Consider the following 20,525-nt stretch of genomic DNA (forward strand, 5'->3'; position numbering starts at 1 on the left):
CCTGCTGAGCAGGGAGACCGATGCGGGGCTCGATCCCAGGACCCTGGGACCATGACCTGAGCCGAAGGCAGATGCTTAACGACTGAGCCACCCAGGCGCCCACACCATCTTTTCTTGATTAAAACCATTCAGTATAGGAATAGAGGGTACATACTTCAATATCATAAAAGCCATCTATGAAAAACCCACAGCGAATATCATTCTCTATGGGGAAAAACTGAGAGCTTTTCCCCTAAGGTCAGGAACACAGCAGAGATGTCCACTATCATCACTGCAATTCAACATAGTACTAGAAGTCCTAGCCTCAGCAATCAGAAAACAAAAAGAAATAAAAGACATCCGAATTAGCAAAGAAGAAGTCAACTCTCACTGTTTGCAGATGATATGATTCTTTATGTGGAAAACCCAAAAGACTCCATCCCAAAACTTCTAGAACTCATACAGGAATTCAGTCAAGTGGCAGGATATAAAATCAATGCACAGAAATCAGTGGCATTCCTATACACTATCAACAGGACAGAAGAAAGAGAAATTAAGGAGTCGATCCCATTTACAACTGCACCCAAAATCATAAGATACCTAGGAATAAATCTAACCAAAGAGGCAAAGAATCTGTTCTCAGAAAACTATAGAATACTCATGAAAGAAATTGAGGAAGACACAAAGAAATGGAAAAACATTCCGGGCTCATGGATTGGAAGAACAAATATTGTGACAATGTCTATGCTACCTAGAGCAATCCACATATTTAATACAATCCCTATAAAAATACCATCAACTTTTTTCAAAGAAATGGAACAAATGATCCTAAAATTTGTATGGAACAAGAAAAGATCCTGAATAGCCAGAGGAATGTTGAAAAAGAAAGGCAAAGCTGGTGGCATCACAATTCGACTTCATGCTCTAATACAAAGCTGTAATCAAGACAGTGTGGTACTGACACAAAAACAGACACATAGATCAAAGGAACAGAATAGAGAATCTAGAAACGGACCCTCAACTCTATGGTCAACTAATCTTTGACAAAGCAGGAAAGAGTGTCCAATGGAAAAAAGACAAATGGTGTTGGGAAAATTGGACAGCCACAAGCAGAAGAATGAAACCATTGAGACCAATGAGACCATTTCCTTACATCACACACAAAAATAGACTCAAAATGGATGAAAGAACTCAATATGAGACAGGAATCCATCAAAATCCTGAGAACACAGGCAGCAATCTCTTCGACCTCAGCCGCAGCAACTTCTTCCTAGAAACAACGCCAAAGGCAAGGGCATTTTGCAAGGGCAAAAATGAACTATTGGGACTTCATCAAGATACAAAGCTTTTGTACAGCAAAGGAAACAGTCAACAAAACCAAAATAGGAGAAGATATTACAAATGACATATCAGATAAAGGGCTAGTATCTAAAATCTATAAAGAACCTATCAAACTCAAAACCCAAAGAAAAAATAATCCAATCAAGAAATGGGCAGAAGACATGAACGGACATTTCTGCAAGTGATGAACACATGATAAAGTGTTCCATATCACTTGGCATCAGGGAAATATAAATCAAAACCTCAATGAGGAGAGTGCTGAAAAGATGGTGGAGGAGTAGGGGTCCCTATTCCAACGAGTCCCCATAATTGAGCTGGATATCTATCAGACAACTCTGAACACCCACGAAATCAGCCTGAGATTTAAGAAGATATATCTGGATCTCTACAAACAGAATATCGCATATCGAGGTATGAAGCGTGGAGCCGTGATTCCGTGGCCACATATCAGAAGATTAGTGGAAGGAGGATGGAGCTGAGCCATCAGGATCCTACAGAGCCAGTGTGTGAAAGCCTCCTGTGCTGGGGACAGGGCAGAGACTCGCAGAACATAAGGAATAGCATGGAGGACATAAGAAGGAAGGGAAAAATGAAGGGGGGGGATAATCGGAGGGAGAGACAAACCATGAGAGACTATGGACTCCAAGAAACAAACTGAGGGTTTTAGATGGGAGGATGGTGGGCGGATAGGTTAGCTCAGTGATGGGAATTAAGGAGGGCACGTACTGCATGGAGCACTGGGTGTTATATGAAAACAATGAATTGTGGATCAGTACATCAAAAATGAATGATATATTGTATGGTGACTACCATAACATAATAAAATTAAATTAAAAAAAAAAACCTCAATGAGATACCACCTCACACTAGTCAGAACGGCTAAAATTAACAAGTCAGGAAACAAAAGATGTTGGCAAGGATGTGGAGAAAGGGGAACCCTCCTAAACTGTTGGTGGGAATGTAAGCTGGTGCAGTCATTCTGGAAAACAGTATGGAGGTTCCTCAAAATTTTGAAAATAGAGCTACCCTAGGACCCAGCAATTGCACTACTGATACAATGATACAAATGTAGTGATCTGAAGGGGCATGTGCACCCCAATGTTTATAGTAGCACTGTCTACAGTAGCCAAACTATGGAAAGAGCCTAGATGTCCATCAACAGATGAATGGATAAAGATGTGCTATATATTGGGCGCCTGGGTCGCACAGTTGGTTAAGCGACTGCCTTCGGCTCAGGTCATGATCCTGGAGTCCCGGGATCAAGTCCCACATCGGGCTCCCTGCTTGGCGAGTCCCGCATCGGGCTCCCTGCTTGGGAGCCTCTGACCCTCCCCCCTCTCATGTGCTCTCTCATTCTCTCTCTCTCAAATAAATAAATAAAATCTTAAAAAAATATATGTGCTATATATATATATATACACACAATGGAATATTATGCAGCCATCAAAGAAATGAAATCTTGCCATTTGCAACGACATGGATGGAACTAGAGGGTACTATGCTAAGTGAAGTAAGTCAGTCAGAGAAAGAGAAGTATCATATGATCTCACTAATATGAGGAATTTAAGAAACAAGACAGTGGATCATAGGTAAGGGAGGGTAAAATGAAACAAGACAAAACCAGAGATGGAGACAAATCATAAAAGACTCTTAATCTCACTAAACAAACTGAGGGTTGCTGGAGTGGAGGGAGCTTGAAGGCATGAGATACCTGGGTGATGGACATTGGGGAGGGTTGTACTATGGTGACTGCTGTGAATTGTGTAAGACTGATGAATCACAGACCTGTACCCCTGAAACAAATAATACATTATATGTTAATTAAAAAAAAGTAACAGATTGAAAACACAGGAGAAAGAGATTCCTTGAAGAAGAAGGGGATGGGATTTAGAGCACACATAGAATGGGGGCGCCTAGGTCACTCAGTCATTAAGTGTCTGCCTTTAGCTCAGGTCGTGATCCCAGGGTCTTAGGATCAAGCCCCGCATCAGGCTCCCTGCTCTGTGGGAAGCCTGCTTCTCCCTCTCCCACTTCCCCTGCTTGTGTTCCCTCTCTCACTGCATCTCTCTCTGTCAAATAGATAAATAAAATCTTAAAAACAAACAAACAAAAAAGAACACATGTAGAAGGATTAGCCTTACACAGGGCACCATTTCCTCTAATTTAGCAAGGAAGAAGATATAAAAAAAAAGTTGTCAAGGACAGTAATGAGAAGATGAGAGATAACCTTGATTTTTCTATGAAGAATAACACATATTTGAATAAGTGCTTATAGAGAGGAAAGTAACAGTGGTATAGCAATCTTGAAAACAAGGTATAAATTAGGAATACCTGCTTGGTGAAACAGGGATGGGAACCAACCAAGGATGAATAAAATGACTGCTAAGTGGTTTTAAGACTGAGACTACAGCAAATTTATAGACCACAAACCTGTGATACTACCATATAACATGGCTAATAGGATTTATTTCTTTGCAGCAATGTTTAGTAGTCAGGATGTAAGAGCAGAGAAAGAAGAGAACAATTGGGTTTATCAGGGTAGATAGTATGGAAGAATAAAGGGCAAAATGAAGTGGAGGATGTGCTACACTATCAGTTCTGGATTAGATAGGGAAGAAGGTAGAAAAAGGTGGAAAATGAGGAGTTAAATGTAGAAAACAAAACACTAACTCAAAAGATATATGCACCCCTATGTTTATTGTGGCATTATTTACAATGTTCAAGATAGGGAAGCAACCCATGTCTATCCATAGATTAATGGATAAAGATGTGGTACACACACACACACACACACACACACACAGGAATACTACTTAGCCATAAAAAAGAATGAGATCTTGCCATTTGCAACAACATGAATGGACCTAGAGGGTATGACGCTGAGTGAAATAAGTCAGTCAGAGAAAGACAAATATCATATGATTTCACTCATATGTGGAAGTTAAGAAACAAAACAGATGAACAAACAAAGGAAAAAGGAGAAAAACAACAACAAAAAAGACCCAGGCTCAAATACAGAGAACAAACTGGTGGTTCTCAGAGGGGAGGTGGGTGGGGAAATGGGTGAAATAGATAAACAAGATTAAGAATATACTTATCGATGAGCACTGAGAAATGTATAGACTTGTTGAATCATTATATTGTACATCTGAAACTGATATAACACTATACAATAATTATACTTAAATTTTATAACAAAATAAAAACAAAGTGTATAGGTCTCCATGGGATAGAAGAACTAGACTATCTGGATTAAGAGTGTGAGAACTGGGCATAAAAGCTCAAAGAACTATTAGTGCAGTGTTTTATAAGTTGAATATGGACATTCAAATCTCCTGGAATAAGGGAAAGAATCATTATGGAGAGGAAATAAGGCCACTCTCAAAGTCCTTAATAGAGGAGGGAGAGCAACTTAGGAGAGATATAGAGTGATATAGCTAAATAAAATAGACCTGAAAGGAGGTAGGAGTTTTGTAAGGAGCAAGAGGAATACAGAACCTGCCATGGGCCCTACAGTTCATGGATTTATGGGAAAATCAGTAACCTTTGCTGTAGAAAGAAGAGAAATGATATCCTTAGGACAGATGGGTTGCGGGTAAGACAAGAGTTAGAGAGAGCTGGAAAAAAATGTCCTCAACTATCAGTTAGTCAGACACCTCAAGTAGTGTTAGAGGCCTGACAGTAACAAATATACTGTTTCCTTAGGGTTCTAAATAAAGTGAAAAGTCACTGGTAGACAGGAAAAGACGCTTAATTTCACTAGTAATTAAATAAATGCAAATTAAAGCGTGACATAAAATGCATCACCTATCATATTGGCAAAGATTAAAAAGATTAATGATAAGCATTGTTGTCAATGTGGAGAAATAGGCATTGTTGGTGGCAATGGAAACCGGTGCAACATAGTTGGAGGGCAATTTGACATCTAGTAAAGTTTGAAATATTCATACTTGGACTCAGAACATCCACTTCTAAGAAACCACACCTATAAAGATATATGTTTAAGGGTATCTGATGCAATAATGTCTGTATTTGTGAAAAATTAGGAATGGCTGAATTGCTCATTAGCAGGGGACTATGATAAATTCAAATAATGGAATATGTCACTGAAAAGATGAGGTAGTACTGACTGAACTATGCTGAAAAATGTTTATTATACATTAAGTATAAAAAGTCAGTTGCAGAACTATATGCACAGTATAATCTATTTTTACAAAGCAGTAACAATATGTGTTAAGTATATATATTGAAAACTGTAGAGCTGCACTGTTCAAAATGGTAGTCACTAGCCACAACTGGCTATTTAAATTTGAATTCATTAAAATTAAACTTAAAAACTCAGTTCCTCAGTATTATTAGCCACATTTTGAGTATACAATGGCCACATGTGGCTAGTGGCTATTGTATTAGTACAGATCTAGAATATGTCATAAAAATTTCAAATAGACAATTCTGCTCTAGATGCATACACATTAAACTATTGACAGTGATGTGTGTACTGTGGGGCAAACTAGAGAGAACATTAACATTTTATGTTATATATTTCCAAAATGTCTACTTCTTTGATAAAGTACAACTTTTGTAATGAGAGAAAAAGTAAATAAAATAAATATAATGAAAGAGAAAGAGTGAGGGATACTATAGTGTTTTTGAAAGCAACACTTCCACTATTGCCAGGATCGATATTCAATGGGAAGAACCATTGGAGGATTTTGAGTTTAAAGTGACATTATCACCTATTTTACCTATACCACAGCTTTATCCATTCACCACTGATGGACACGTGTTGCTTTCATATTCTGGCTATTGTAAATAATACTGCAATAAACATAGGGGTGCGTATATCTTTTTGAATTAGTTTCATTTTCTTTGGTTAAACAACCAGTAGTGGAATTATTGGATCATATGGTAATTCTAATTTTAATTTGTTGAGGAACCTTCATACTGTTTTCCACAGAGGCTGCACTACTTTACAGTTCTACCAACAGTTTACTTATCATGATGAGTACTGAGTAACATACAGAATTGTTGAATAAGTATATTGTACTCCTGAAATTAATATAGCAATGCTTGTTAATTATCCCAGAATTAAAAAAAAATAAATAAAGCAACATTATCAGATGTGCTCAAGAAAAATTACTTTAGAGGCAATTTGTTGTCCAAATGGGGGAGCACCTACTAGAGACAAATAAACCAATTAGGAAGTTATAGTACTTTATTTTTTTAAATTTAATTTTATTATGTTATGTTACTCACCATACAATACACCACCAGTTTTTGACGAAGTGATCCACGACTCATTGTTTTCATATAACACCCAGTGCTCCATGCGGTACATGCCCTCCATAATACCCATCACTGGGCTAAAACATCCCCCCCCACACACCTCCCCTCTAAAAACATCAGATTGTTTCTCAGAGTCCATAGACTCTCGTGGTTCATCTCGCCTTCTGATTCCAGCCCCCCCTTAATTTTTCCTTTCCCCTAATGTCCTCCATACTATTCCTTATGTTCCACAAATAAGTGAAACCAGATGATAATTGACTTTCTCTGCTTGACTCATTTCACTTAGCATAATCTCCTCCAGTCCCATCCATGTTGTTGTAAAAGTTGGGTATTCATCCTTTCTGATGGCTGAGTAATATTCCATTGTATTTATGGACCACATCTTCTTTATCCATTCATCTGTTGAAGGGCATCTCGGCTCTTTCCACAGTTTGGCTGTTGTGGACATTGCTGCTAAGAACATTGGCATGCATATGGCCCTTCTTTTCACTACATCTGTGTCTTTGGGGTAAACACCCAGGAGTGCAATTGCTGGGTCATAGGGTAGCTCTATATTTAATTTTTTGAGGCATCTCCACACTGTTTTCCAAAGTGGCTGTACCAACTTGCATTCCCACCAACACTGTAAGAGGGTTCCCCTTTCTCCACAACCTCTGCAACATTTGTTGTTTCTTGACTTGTCAATTTTTGCCATTCTAACTGGTGTAAAGTGGTATCTCAATGTGGTTTGATTTGAGTTTTCCTGATAGCTAATGATGATGAACATTTTTTCATGTCTCTGGTAGCCATTTGTATGTCTTCTTCAGAGAAGTGTCTGTTCATGTCTTCTGCCCATTTTTTGACTAGATTATTTGTTTTTTGGGTGTTGAGTTTGAGAAGTTCTTTATAAATCTTAGAGACCAGCCCTTTATGTGTAGTATCATTTGCAAATATCTTCTCCCACTCTGTGGGTTGCCTCTTTGTTTTGTTGACTGTTTCCATTGCTGTGCAGAAGCTTTTGATCTTGATGAAGTCCCAAAAGTTCATTTTTGCTTTTGTTTCACTAGCCTTTGAAGATATACCCTGAAAGAAGTTGCTGTGGCCAATGTCAAAGAGGTTACTGCTTATGTTTCCTTCTAGGATTTTGATGGATTCCTGTCTCACATTGAGGTCTTTCATCCATTTTGAGTTTATCTTTATGAATGCTGTTAGTGTAAGGTCAAGTTTCATTCTTCTGTATATAGATGACCAATTTTCCCAGCACCATTTATTGAAGAGATGGCCTTTTCCCATTGCATATTTTTTCCTGCTTTGCTGAAGATTATTTGACCATAGAGATAAGGGTCCATATCTGGCTTCGCTATTCTGTTGCACTGGTCGATATGTCTGTTTTTGTGCCACTACCGTGCTGTCTTGGTGATCACTGCTTTGTAATATAGCTTGAAATCAGGCAATGTGATGGCCCCAGCTTTGTTTTTCTTTTTCAACATTTCCTTGGTGATTCAGGGTCTTTTCTGATTCCATGCAAATTTTAGGATTGTTTCTTATAGAACTTCGAAAAATGTCATTGGAATTTGGATCGGGATGGTGTTGAAGGTATAGATTGCTCTGGGTAGCATAGACATTTTAATAATGTTTATTGTTCTGATCCATGAGCACGGAATATTTTTCCATCTTTTTATGTCTTTTTCAATTACTTTCATGAGTGTTTTGTAGTTCTTAGAGTATATATCCTTTAGCACTTTGGCTAGGTTTATTGGGAGGTATCTTATGTTTTTTGGTGCTATTGTAAATGGAATCCTTTCTCTAATTTCTCTTTCTACAGTTGCATTGTTAGTGTATAAGAAAGCAACTGATTTCTGTGCATTGATTTTGTATCCTGTCACATTACTGAATTGTTGTATGAGTTCTAGTAATTTGGGGGTAGAGTCTTTTGGGTTTTCCACATAAAGTATCATGTCATCTATGAAGAGAGAGAGTTTGACTTCTTCATTTCCAATTTCAATTTTTTTTTTAAATTGTCTGATTGCTGTTGCTAGGGCTTCTAGTACTATGTTGAAAAATAGTGGTGAGAGTAGGCATCCTTGTCGTATTCCTGATCTTAAGGGAAATGGTCTCAGCTTTTCCCCATTGAGGATGATGTTCACTGTGGGTTTTTCATAGATGGATTTTATGAGCTTGAGGAATGTTCCCTCTATTCCTATACTCTGAAGAGTTTTAATCAGGAAAGAATGCTGTGTTTTGTCAAATGCTTTTTCTGCATCAATTGAGAGGAACATATGGTTCTTCTCCCTCCTCTTATTAATGTGTTCTATCACACTGGTTGATTTGCGAATGTTGAACCACCCTTGCATCCCGGGGATAAATCCCATTTGGTCATGGTGGACGATCCTCTTAATGTATTATTGGATCCTACTAGCTAGGATTTTGTTGAGTATTTTGGAATCCATATTCATCAGGGGTATTGGTCTAAAATTCTCCTTTTTGATGGGGTCTTTGCCTGGTTTGGGGATTAAGGTAATGCTGGCCTCATAGAATGAGTCTGGAAGCTTTACTTCTGTTTCTATTTTTGGAAACAGCTTCAGGAGAATAGGTATTATTTCATCTGTGAATGTTTGGTAGAATTCCCCAGGGAATCCATCAGGCCATGGACTCTTGTTTTTTGGGAGGTTTTTGATCACTGCTTCAATCTCTTTACTGGTTATTGGCCTATTCAGGTTGTCAATTTCTTCCTGCTTCAGTTTTGGCAATTTATAGGTTCCCAGGAAGGCATCCATTTCTTGCATGTTGCTTAATGTATTAGCATATAGTTGTTGATATTAATTTCTATTGTTCTATTACAGATTGTTTCTATTACCTTAGTGTTAGTCATGATCTCTTTCCTTTCACACATAATTTTATTAATTTGGGTACTTTGTTTTTTCTTTTGGATAAGTCTGGCCAGTGGTTTATTGATCTTATTCTCTCAAAGAATAGGCTTCTAGTTTGGTTGATCTGCTCTACTGTATTTCTGGTTTCTAATTTATTGATCTCTGCTCTAATCTTAATTATTTCTCTTCTAATGCATGGCTTAGGCATCGTTTGTTGCTTTTTTTCCTAGTTCTTTAAGGTGTAGTTAGTTGATGAATTCGGGATTTTTTATTTTTTTGAGTGAGGCTTGGATGGCTATGCATTTCCCCCTTAGGCCCGCCTTTGCAGTATCCCATAGGTTTTGGACCGATGTGTTTTCGTTCTCATTGATTTCCATGAATTGTTTAAGTTCTTGTTTGATTTCCTGGTTGACCTAAACATTCTTGATCGGAGTGGTCTTTAGCTTCCAAGTGTTTGAATTTCTTCCAAATTTTTTTCTTCTGATTGAGTTCCAGTTTTAAAGCATTATGGTCTGAGAATATGCAGGGAATAATCTCAATCTTTTGGTATCAGTTGAGACCTGATTTGTGACCCAGGGTATGGTCTGTTCTGTAGAAAGTCCCTGTGCACTCAAGAAGAATGAGTATTCTGTTGTTTTAGGGTGGAATGTTCTGTATATATCTCTGAGGTCCATCTGGTCCAGTGGTTCCATCAAAGCTTTTGTTTCTTTGTTGATTTTCTGTTTAGATGATCTGTCTACTGCTGATTGTAGAGTATTGAGGTCTCCTATGATTAACGTATTGTTATCAATATGACTATTTTGGTTAACAGTTGGCTTATGTAGCTGGCTGTTCCCATGTTGGGGGTGTAGATATTTACAGTTGTTAGACCTTCTTGTTGGAGAGACCCTTTAAGAATGATACAGTGTCCTTCTGTGTCTGTAACTACAGTCTTTAGTTTAAAATCTACTTTGTCTGATATAAGAATTGCTACACCAGCTTCCTTTTGAGGTCCATTGGCATGGAAGATGGAGCTCCATCCCTTCACCTTCAGTCTGGTTGTATCTTTAGGTTCAAAATGAGTCTCATGTAGACAGAATATGGATGGGTCCTGTGTTTTTATCTGATCTGCACCCCTGTGCCATTTTATGGGAGCCTTTAGGCCATTCTCGTTGAGAGTGATTATTGAAAGATATGAATTAATTGTCATCATGTTGTCTGTGAAGACCTTGTTTTTACAGATTATCCCTCTAAGTTTCTGTTCTGTATCACTCTTGGGGTCTTCCTCCTTTTATAGAACCTCCCTTAACATTTCTTGCATGGCCGGCTTAGTGGTTATATTCTTTCAGTTTCTGCTGGTTTTGGAAGCTATGCATCTCTCCATCCATTCTAAATGAAAGCCTTGCTGGATAAAGTATTCTTGGCTGCATGTTTTTCTCATTTAGTACCCTGAACGTGTCTTTCCAGCCCGTTCTGGCTTGCCAGGTCTCCGTGGATAGGTCTGACATTATTCTGATGTTCCTTCCTCTGTACATAAGGAATCTCTTCCCCCTATCTGCCCTTAAGATGGTTTCCTTGGTTCTAAGATTTGCAAGTTTTACTATTACATGCCGGGGTGTTGGCCTGTTTTCCTTGATCTTGGGACAGGTCGTCTCTGCCTCTAGGACGTGAATGTTTGTTTCAGTCCCCAGATTAGGGAAGTTCTCAGCTACAATTTGCTCAAATACATCTTCTAGTCCTCTCTCTCTCTCCACTCCCTTTGGGATTCCAATTATTCTGACACTGCCTCATGGTGTCACTTATTTCTCTGATTCGATTTTCATGGATTCTCAGTTGTTTCTCCCTGGCCTTCTCTTTTCCCTTTCTATCTATTATATTGTCTTCCAGGTCTCTTTTTCACTTTTCTGCCTCAGGTACCCTAGCTGTTAGATTATCTAGATTGGATTGGATCTCACTGATAGCATTTTTAAGTTCTGCAAATTCACCTTAATTTCTGCCCTTAGAGACTCTATGTTACCATTAATTGATTTCTCCATTCTAGCCATTGTCTTCACAATTGCTAGCCTGAATTCCACCTCCGACATCTTGGTTATATCTGCATCCATTTGTAAATCTGCAGCATAAGTCATAATCTCTGAGTGTTTTCTATTTTGTGGGCTCCTCCTCCTAGTCATTCTGTGGATGGGTGTTTGAGGGAATGTATAGAGTCCAAATCATTGACCGCAACCCAAACAAGATGCACCTGTTTTATAGGACCTTAGGGTTGCTGGCCTCTTTTTTTCACATCCTGTCTTCTGGGGGGGGGACCTGCTGCACTGTTACTCAGGCAACCATGTTTGGGCAAAGTTGCCCTGCCCCCTGGGGGGCAATGGGGTAAGTGAAAACCGGTTTTGGGGGGCTTTTGTTCTCTGGCGGCTTTCCCTGGCGGCTTTCCACATCTCTTCCGAGAGTCAGAGCAGAAGAGATTGTTTCCAACCCTCTGCCTCAGAGCGGAGAAATTGCAGTCTGCTCTTCAGTGAGTTCTCCTGGCCACACTATCTCCTTTTCTGTCTGTGCTGCTATAAACTGCAGCATCCTGGGTTGTGCACCCCTCAGCAGTGCTCCCGGTCCTCACTTCCAGGTCAGGGCATGTCTCTACCTTTTGTGCTTCTAAAACTGTTTGCCAACCCCAGTTCTCATGTATGGCCCTGGCACTCTGGTTTCAGTCCATGGGGCTGCCCTACAGTCCTTTCCTTATCGCTACTGGTCTGCGAGTATGTGCCCGATCTCTAGCGTGGGAGGTTATTGCTCACCGGCTCTGTAGGGTGCAGATGGCTCAGCTCCCTCCCCCTTCCATTTACCCTCCTCTATTTGCCCATGGAATCACGGCTACCTGCTTTGTACCTTGAAACCAACTGCCTGTGATATTCTGTTTGTAGAGATCCAGATCTATCTTCTTACATCTCAAGCTGATTTTGTGGGTGTTCAAAGTGGTCTGGTAGATATCCAGTTCAATTCCATGGACCGGTTGGAATAGGTCCCCTACTCCACCACCATCTTTTCCAGCCAAAGTTATAGTACTTTAGACAAGAGATAATGAATGTCTTAACTAGGGAAGTGGCACTAGAGGCTTAGAAAGGAGAGCTTGGAGCAACCCTTTTAAGGTAGAACTAATAGGACTAGGAAATTGCCAGATGGAGGAGGAGAGAGAGAATTCAAGGCTGAATGAGTTTTCAAGCTTGGGATACTGGGTAGGTGGTGATAGCAATGAGGAACACAGGCTAATTGTCAATCCCAAACCTATTGGTTTTTCATCCACTCATTTTAATTAAACCAGTATTTATGAGGTTGTACTGTCTATTGAATCCATCCCTCTTCTCTAGTCTCACTCTTTTTGTTCTAATGAAGTCAGTTTCAGAAAAGGGATACAGATGTATGAGTTCAGGGTCATGAGTTTGAGCCCCACACTGGGCATGGAGCCTACTTAAAAATTAAATTAAATGCTATTTTAAAAATATAAAATAAAATTGAGGTTCATTTTCTGAAATTAAAGACCATAGCCATATGTATATTTTTCCAGGGGGAGAGGGTCAGTGATATCCCCAAAGAGTTCTGTGGGTCCCCCAAAAGTTATACCATTAGATTTTCAACCAACAACTTTGTTTTACAGATAGAGAAACTGAAACCCAGAAGAGGGAAGAGACTTGCCAAGGAAACACAGTGAATTAGTGTTAGAGCTGAATCTAGAACCTAGGTTTCTTTTCTCTATTCTTTTCACCATGATCTATGGTTACCCAAGAGATCCCATAATTAAAGTCAGTGCAAGTTTTTAAAAGTTCTAGTTGCTACCTTTGCAATAAAAATTCCAGCATCCATAAAAGCTTTAATGTGTCTCAACCACCCTGAGCTCTCCAGGCTGCTAAGAAATTCACTCATTGTTGGAGTTTTCAATTCACAAACTAAGGTAGAAAAGGAAGCAGAGATTGAAATTCACAATCACCTCAGTTTATTCACCAAGAAAGGGGACACAGTGGATCCCCATTTTGTAAATTAGGAAGCTAAGGCATAGGAAGGTTAAATAATTAGTTGGATTAGTGAGTTAAGGACAAGACTAGAGCTAGAGCCTACCATATCCCACAGGTCAGGTATCATCTTTTTTGAGTTATAGAACTAACTCCTAAGACCACAGAAATCTCTGGGGAGCCAGAAAACTGAATCAGCATCCACAGGACAATACTTACATCTCCTCTGATTAGAAAATACATTTTATTCCCATCCTAATTCCACCCATTCAACCTAACTGCAGGCTCTTTTTTAATTTAAATTCAATTAATTAACATATAGTGTATTATTAGTTTCACTAACTCTGCAGGCTCTTAACATCTGTCTCTATTCTCATAATCCTACCTACTCTCTGTAGCCCTGTGCTGTCTCAACAAGTTGAAAACAAATTCCCAATTTTCATGCACTTTGCACTGGTTACCCAGCAGAGGGCATTCTTTTGGCTCAAAAATCTGTAAAAAAGTCCCTTTTTCTTATACTTCTACAGAATATTCTGGGACAAAAAAAGAAAGCAAGAAGAGACCCAAGAAAAGGAATTCTAATATACTAAAATTGATGCAGACTGAGAAGACAGGATCTGATAAGGGTCATATAAGGGAGAGGTCCTGGTAGACAATATAAGTACAAAGTTAAAAAAAAAAAAAGAGGAAAAACTGGGTGTGCATTGAAGAAGGCAGGTTTTCAAGATCTCTTCCTTACTGCATCATGGAATCCTGGGTAGTGGGTTTGGGAGAAATGTTCTAGACTCAAAAATCGTGTAAGGCCCCAATCTCATCTTGCCTCCATTCTGATCCATTATTTTGTAGTGATGACAGATGACCCCAAATGTCTGATATCAGCTTTATTCCTTTGAAGTCTAAATTCACCCCCTTCAACATCACAGTGATGAAATCAGTCTGACTCCTTACAGTAGATTGGATGTGGTTATGTTGAATGATGAAATAAATACTAAATTTATTTATACTTATGTTTATCTACCCACCACTAAACACCAGCCTCTGTAATTCTATAGAGAGAAGTAATTTCTACAGCAACTGAACCCAGATGGACTCCACTAAGTTATGAAACTGAACATCTTAGTTCCTCCCCCAGTCCAACACTGCATAATTCAGTATTATGTAAGCTGGATTCATACTATACGCAAAAACCTTATGATGTATTGACTATGATCACCTGGTTGCTTTTATGTTCCACCCCAAATCAGGCATGCTTTTTGTATATATAATAATGTAAAGACTATGGTCTCTGGACTAGCCAACGTGAAATTCCTGTACCTTCCAAAATTTTCTGCAGGCTGTTTCGTAGTACATGAATGTTCTCAATGCCCATGAACCTGAAGTGAATGTTGACATAATTGTATTCATTTTCATACCCCTTCCCAGCTGCTTGGTTGGCCATGGCACTCAACTGCAATAGTTGAGGACATAATAGAGCAGATAGGGCAAATGATAAAAGAACAGTGTTCATCAATTTCAATGTCTCATTCTAAACACTTTTAAATCTTACCCATTTAAAAAGAAGATAAATCAGACAGGGCATATCCTGAAATAGAGAAAATTTCACTGAATTTTACATCAGGTATCTTAAGGAACAGAATAGAATAGGGAAAGACAGGGAGATTTCATGATTTTGCTTTATTACTAAAACCCTGCTTAAGAGATTGAAGGATATGGCAACTATGAGGATATCTGATCTGAAGAACTGAAATAATTTTGAACTTCCTATCACAAATAATATTTTCCTGGCTGAAAAGCCTTTATGCCAAGAAACATGTGAAAGTTAAAAATATTTATAGCTAAAAAGCTCCAGAAAGAAGTCTAAGAGCCTCAGGGCTAATTAATATTAAATAGCTTTTCTATTAAAATGTCTAATGCATGACTTCATGAGATAAATAACTTTCACTCACTGATGAAATTGAAATGGAGAAACCAAGAACTGTTTTTAACACTACATTGAGCTTCTAGTAATCAGAATATTTCTAGGTTATATGAAAAATTTGGGCAGGGTAAAGGTTAAATGAGACTTTCAGATGAAAGATAGTAATACGTTAACTAGAAAGCAGCCAAGATACATTCTATGGTGATAACCATATTACTAATTAAATAATTTTCTGTTGCCTGGCCTATTTTCTAATCTCCCAGTACTGTGCATTTCAGAAGGCGGGAGGAACATGTATATGGACAGGGTGTAGTTTATGTAGTAATAGAAAAGAATGCCATTAAAACCTCGAAAGCACAAACTATTCACCTTAACACGTGCAAAGAAAAATAGCCTGTGTGTCAACATATTGTTTAGAATGCAAGACACTTGTTAAAGGGAAAAACATAATCTAATTTTAATCTCATCACACAGACAATGTCACTAAGCATTTATTAAATTAATGACAAATGTTAAAGGGACATCTGTGGAGGCACAAGTAACAGCTACCTAGTAGCAAGGAAGTTTACTATGATTGATGGATGCTTCAGCAAATAAAACAGTAATTAGAGCAGTCTGTACCTACATCTGGGCAGTGCTAGAAAGGCTGATAGTTAGCTATATCATACTAGGAAAAACTCTTCGGGAAAATGTTTGGCAGATCTGAGGAACAGCTATATATTAGCAGACTAATGTTCAAGCAGAGAGGAGACCTAATATTTACTGAGCCACAAGTATGTGCCAGACACTGTGCTAGATCCTTTACATATATTATCTAATTTAATCCTCACTACAGCCCATGAAGATAGGTACTATTATTATTCACATAAAAAATAGGCACAGGAGGCTGGGAAGATGGCAGAGTAGGAGGAACCTAAGCTCCCCTCGTTCCATGGATATCACTAGGTAACACTCCCATCATTGGGATGGCATGCTTTTGTATATATAATAATGTAAAGACTACAGTCTCTGGACTACAGAGTAATAGAAAGTAAAAAAGATAAGCAAATGAAAGAAATAGAATTTTGCAAAATGAGAATAGACTTGGGAATTCAGTGACTCCATGAAACATAATAACATTCGCATTAAAGGGATCCCAGAAGAAAAGATAACAAAAAATGGCCAGAATGTTTGCTTTAAGAGATAATAGCTGAGAAGTTTCCTAATCTGAGAAAGGAAACACATATCCAGTGCCAGAATGCACACAGATCCCCCAAAAAATCAACACAAGGAGGTCCATATTAAGACACATAGTAATTAAAATTACAAAAAGTAGTAATAAAAAAAAAGTTTAAAAGCAGCAAGAGAAAAGAAGATAGTTACATACAAGGAAACCCCCCCCACAAGGCTATCAGTGTATTTTTCACCAGAAACAAGGCAGGCCAGAAGACAGTGGCATGAAATATTCAAAATGCTGAAAGGAAAAAAAAAATCTGTATCCAAGAATACTCTAATCAGCAAGGTTATTATTCAGAATAGAATAGATAAAGAGTTTCTCAGACAAACAAAATCTAAACTTTTCATGACCATTAAACCACCCCTAAAAGAAATATTAAAGAGAACTCTTTGGTTGGAAAAGAAAGAACATAAGTGACAGTACGAAAAGTTGGAAGCAAAAAGAAGTAAAGCAGTAAAAATAACTGTATCTGTATCTGTCAGTCAAGGGATTCACAAAATGAAAGCATATAAAATATGACACCATATACTTAAAACTTAGAGGGAAAGGAGTAGAGAATGGGTTCAAACTGAAGCTACCAGCAACTTAATATAGACAGCTATAGGCAGAAGATGTTTTTACAAACCTAATCATAACCAAAAATAAAAAACCAGTAATACATATGCAAAGAATAAAAAGAAAGGAATCTAAGTATATCACTAAAGAAAGCCAACAAACCATGAAAGAGAGTAAAAAAGGATCAGAGAAAAACTACTAAAACATAACCAATTGTTGTGAATGGACTAAACACTCCAATCAAAAGGAATAGAATGAGATAGTGGATAAAAACCCCAAAGCCATCTATACACAACCTACTGGAGACTCATTTCAAACCTAAAGACACCTGTAGATTAAAAGTGAGGGGATGGAGAAATATTTATCTTGAAAATGGATGTCAAAAGACAGCTGGGGATATGTTGGCTAACCGACCATAATGAAAAATTTTTAAAAATAAAATAAAGCAAAACACACGCACACACACACACACACACACACACAGGACAGCCAGGGTAGCAATACTTATATTGGAAAAACTAGATTTTAAAACAAAGACTGTAACAAGAGACAAAGAAGGACACTATATAATAATAAGAGGACAATCAAACAAAAAGATATAACAATTGTAAATATTTTTTTCACCCAACATAGCAGAACACAAATATATAAAATAGTTAATAACAAACATAAAGGAACTAATTCATACTAATACAATAATAGCAAGAGACGTTTAAACCGCATGTACATAAGTAGACAGATAATCCAAACAGAAAATGAACAAGCATACAATGGCTTTGAAAGACACACTGGAACAGACGGATTTAACAGATACGTTAAGAATGTTCCATCCTAAAACAGCACAATACAAATTCTTCCCTGATGCACATGAAACATTCACAAGAACAGGCCACATATTAGGCCACAAAAGAAGTCTCAACAAATTAAGAAATTTTGAAGTCATACTCTACATCTTTAACAACGACAACACTATCAAACTAGAAATTAACCATAAAAAGAAATCTGGAAAGAACACAAATACATGGAGGTTAAATAACATGCTACCAATGAATGGGTCAACCAAGAAATCAAAGAGGTGATAAAAAATTACATAGAAACAAATGATTATATGAATACAATGGATCGTGAATCTCTACATCAAAAACTAATGATGTACTGTATGGTGACTAACATAGCATAATAAAATTAAAAAATATAAATTAAAAAAAAGAAACAAATGAAAATGAAAACAAAACAATCCAAAATCTTTGGGATACATAAAAGTCAGTTCTAAAAGGGAATTTTATAGCAATAGAGGCCTACCTCAAAAAACGAGAAAAATCTCAAACAAGCTAACCTTACACCTAAAGGAGTTAGAAAAAGAAGAAACAAAACCTGAAGCCAGCAGAAGGAAGGAAATAATAAAGACTAAGGCAGAGAAGGAGCTAAGATGGCAGAGTAATAGGGCGCCTGGGTGGCTCAGTTGGTTAAGTGACTGCCTTCGGCTCAGGTCATGATCCTGGAGTCCCTGGATCGAGTCCTGCATCGGGCTCCCTGCTTGGCAGGGAGCCTGCTTCTCCCTCTGACCCTCCCCCCTCTCATGTGCTCTCTCTCTCATTCTGTCTGTCTCAAATAAATAAATAAAATCTTAAAAAAAAAAAAAGATGGCAGAGTAATATGAGGACCCTAGGCTTGCCTTATCCCTCAATAACAGGTCATTTTGAACACCCAAGAAATTGATCTGAGGACTGAGAGAAAAAGCCACACAACTAGAGGGAGAAGGCCACGTCATGGAAAGTAGGAGGTGCGAAGATGTGGTTTGGGGGAGAAACAGACCATAGATGCTGTGGAGGTGAGGGAGTCCTGAGGTGAGAGAGAGAACAGAGGGCACAAGGTATCGTAAAAGGAAAACACTTCCCCAAAGCCATTGACTGGGAAAATGAGAAGGGCTGGTTTTTTGTGAGTTTTCCCAACCAGCAGGGCTCAAAAACTGGAGATTTCAAGGTCCATGGTGTGGCTGGTATAGTCTTCAGGGTGCTGCAGTGTTCCTTAGAGAAAACAGGTAGGTAACCTGGGGGCAAAGGGTACAATCTGTAGATCACTTGAGACACACTGGGAGAGACAATGCCCCCTTCTTGGAGTGCATCTGACAGAGGTGCAGTTGCCTTTCCAGGAACAAAAGAGCCAGTGAGTGCCATTTCCCTACCCCACTCCTCAGCATAGTTGCAGAGACAACAGGTGAGGAAGGCTAACTGCACACTGGATCTTTAGTGTGCTTTGCTCCAAACCCCCTGCTCCTGTGCTTTCTTGGGTCAAACATGCATCAATAGCAGCATGGCGAGTCCCTCCCCCAGAAGACCAGCTCAAGTACCCAACACACCAGGTCCATAAAGTTTGGAGTTTTAAAACTCAGCCAGTCTGGGAGTTAAGATGGTGGAGAAGTGGGGGAACCCTGGGCTTTCCTAGACCTTTGAACACAGCTGTATTGAGATCAGATCACTTGGAACACCCAGGAAATCAATCTGACGACTAGGAGAAGGATCTCCACAGTTGGAGGGAGACAGCATGGCAGGTGTAAGGTGTGTGAAAATGAACTGAGGGAGAGAACAATCAGTTCCGTAGAGGGGAGGGAATGCTTTCCACAGAGAGAGAAAAGGGAGAGAAAGAGAGAGGGGTTGAGAGAGGGTGGCATCAGGTTCACACAAGACAAAAACCTCTCTGGACAATGACTGGGGAGCAAGGGGTACTGAGTGTCACAGGTTTTTTTGCAAACAGTGTGTGGAGCTCAAACTCTGAGGTTTTGGAAGTGCAGGACTTTTGCTGGAGTGGAGCTATGGTGTGCACACCTGTGGAAAGGAGGTTGCTGGCCCAGGAAGCACAAAGTGGTGTAGGGACCTCCTGGATTGTACTAGGAGAGAACGTTCCCCCTCCTGGAGTACATCTGGAAGAGAGTATAGTGCCTCTCCAAAGACAAAAGACACTGCAGGCACCAGAAAATGGCCTTTTATCAGCAGGGGACAGAGGCACATGCAGAGGATGGAAAACCGGGTTGCTGCTTCTCATAGTGCCACATCATTAGATTGTGTGCACAGTGCAGGCATGGGGCTGTTTTTCTGGGACATAGGAAACCAGACATAGCACAGTGAGGCTCTTCTCCAGAGGAGAGGAGTGGGTCCAAGTGGTGCCAGCTTCTTTAAGATTTGGAGTTTTAAATCTCAGCCACACTCCGAAGATAAAATGCAGCAGAGCTGTGGCACCCGGCATACTGACAGCACTCACTATTCTGTGAAGGCTTCTTCAACAGTGGGGTGTGTGAGATCCCCTATCCAGTGACAAGGGATTGGGGTGGAGCCATTTTCCCCCTCAAGACCAAAACAGTGAGATGTCAGAGAGCAATAGAGTGGCCCCAACTGGAGGCGTGT

The 20,525-nt window shown here is 39.0% G+C and overlaps 1 protein-coding gene across 1 annotated transcript in view; it reads right to left on the bottom strand.

Moving 5' to 3' along the window:
- Positions 1-20,525, bottom strand: part of MTMR8 (myotubularin related protein 8) — a 163,583-nt gene that overhangs the window by 91,457 nt on the left and 51,601 nt on the right. Inside the window, 2 exon segments of the mRNA XM_064573586.1 lie at positions 13,263-13,372; positions 14,750-14,882. Of these exon segments, the coding sequence (XP_064429656.1) occupies positions 13,263-13,372; positions 14,750-14,882 (243 nt within the window).

This window comes from Mirounga angustirostris, unplaced genomic scaffold, assembly GCF_029215605.1.
Source record: "Mirounga angustirostris isolate CCGP_5_RB_7025 unplaced genomic scaffold, mMirAng1.0.hap1 SCAF_11, whole genome shotgun sequence".
Lineage (NCBI taxonomy): Eukaryota > Metazoa > Chordata > Mammalia > Carnivora > Phocidae > Mirounga > Mirounga angustirostris.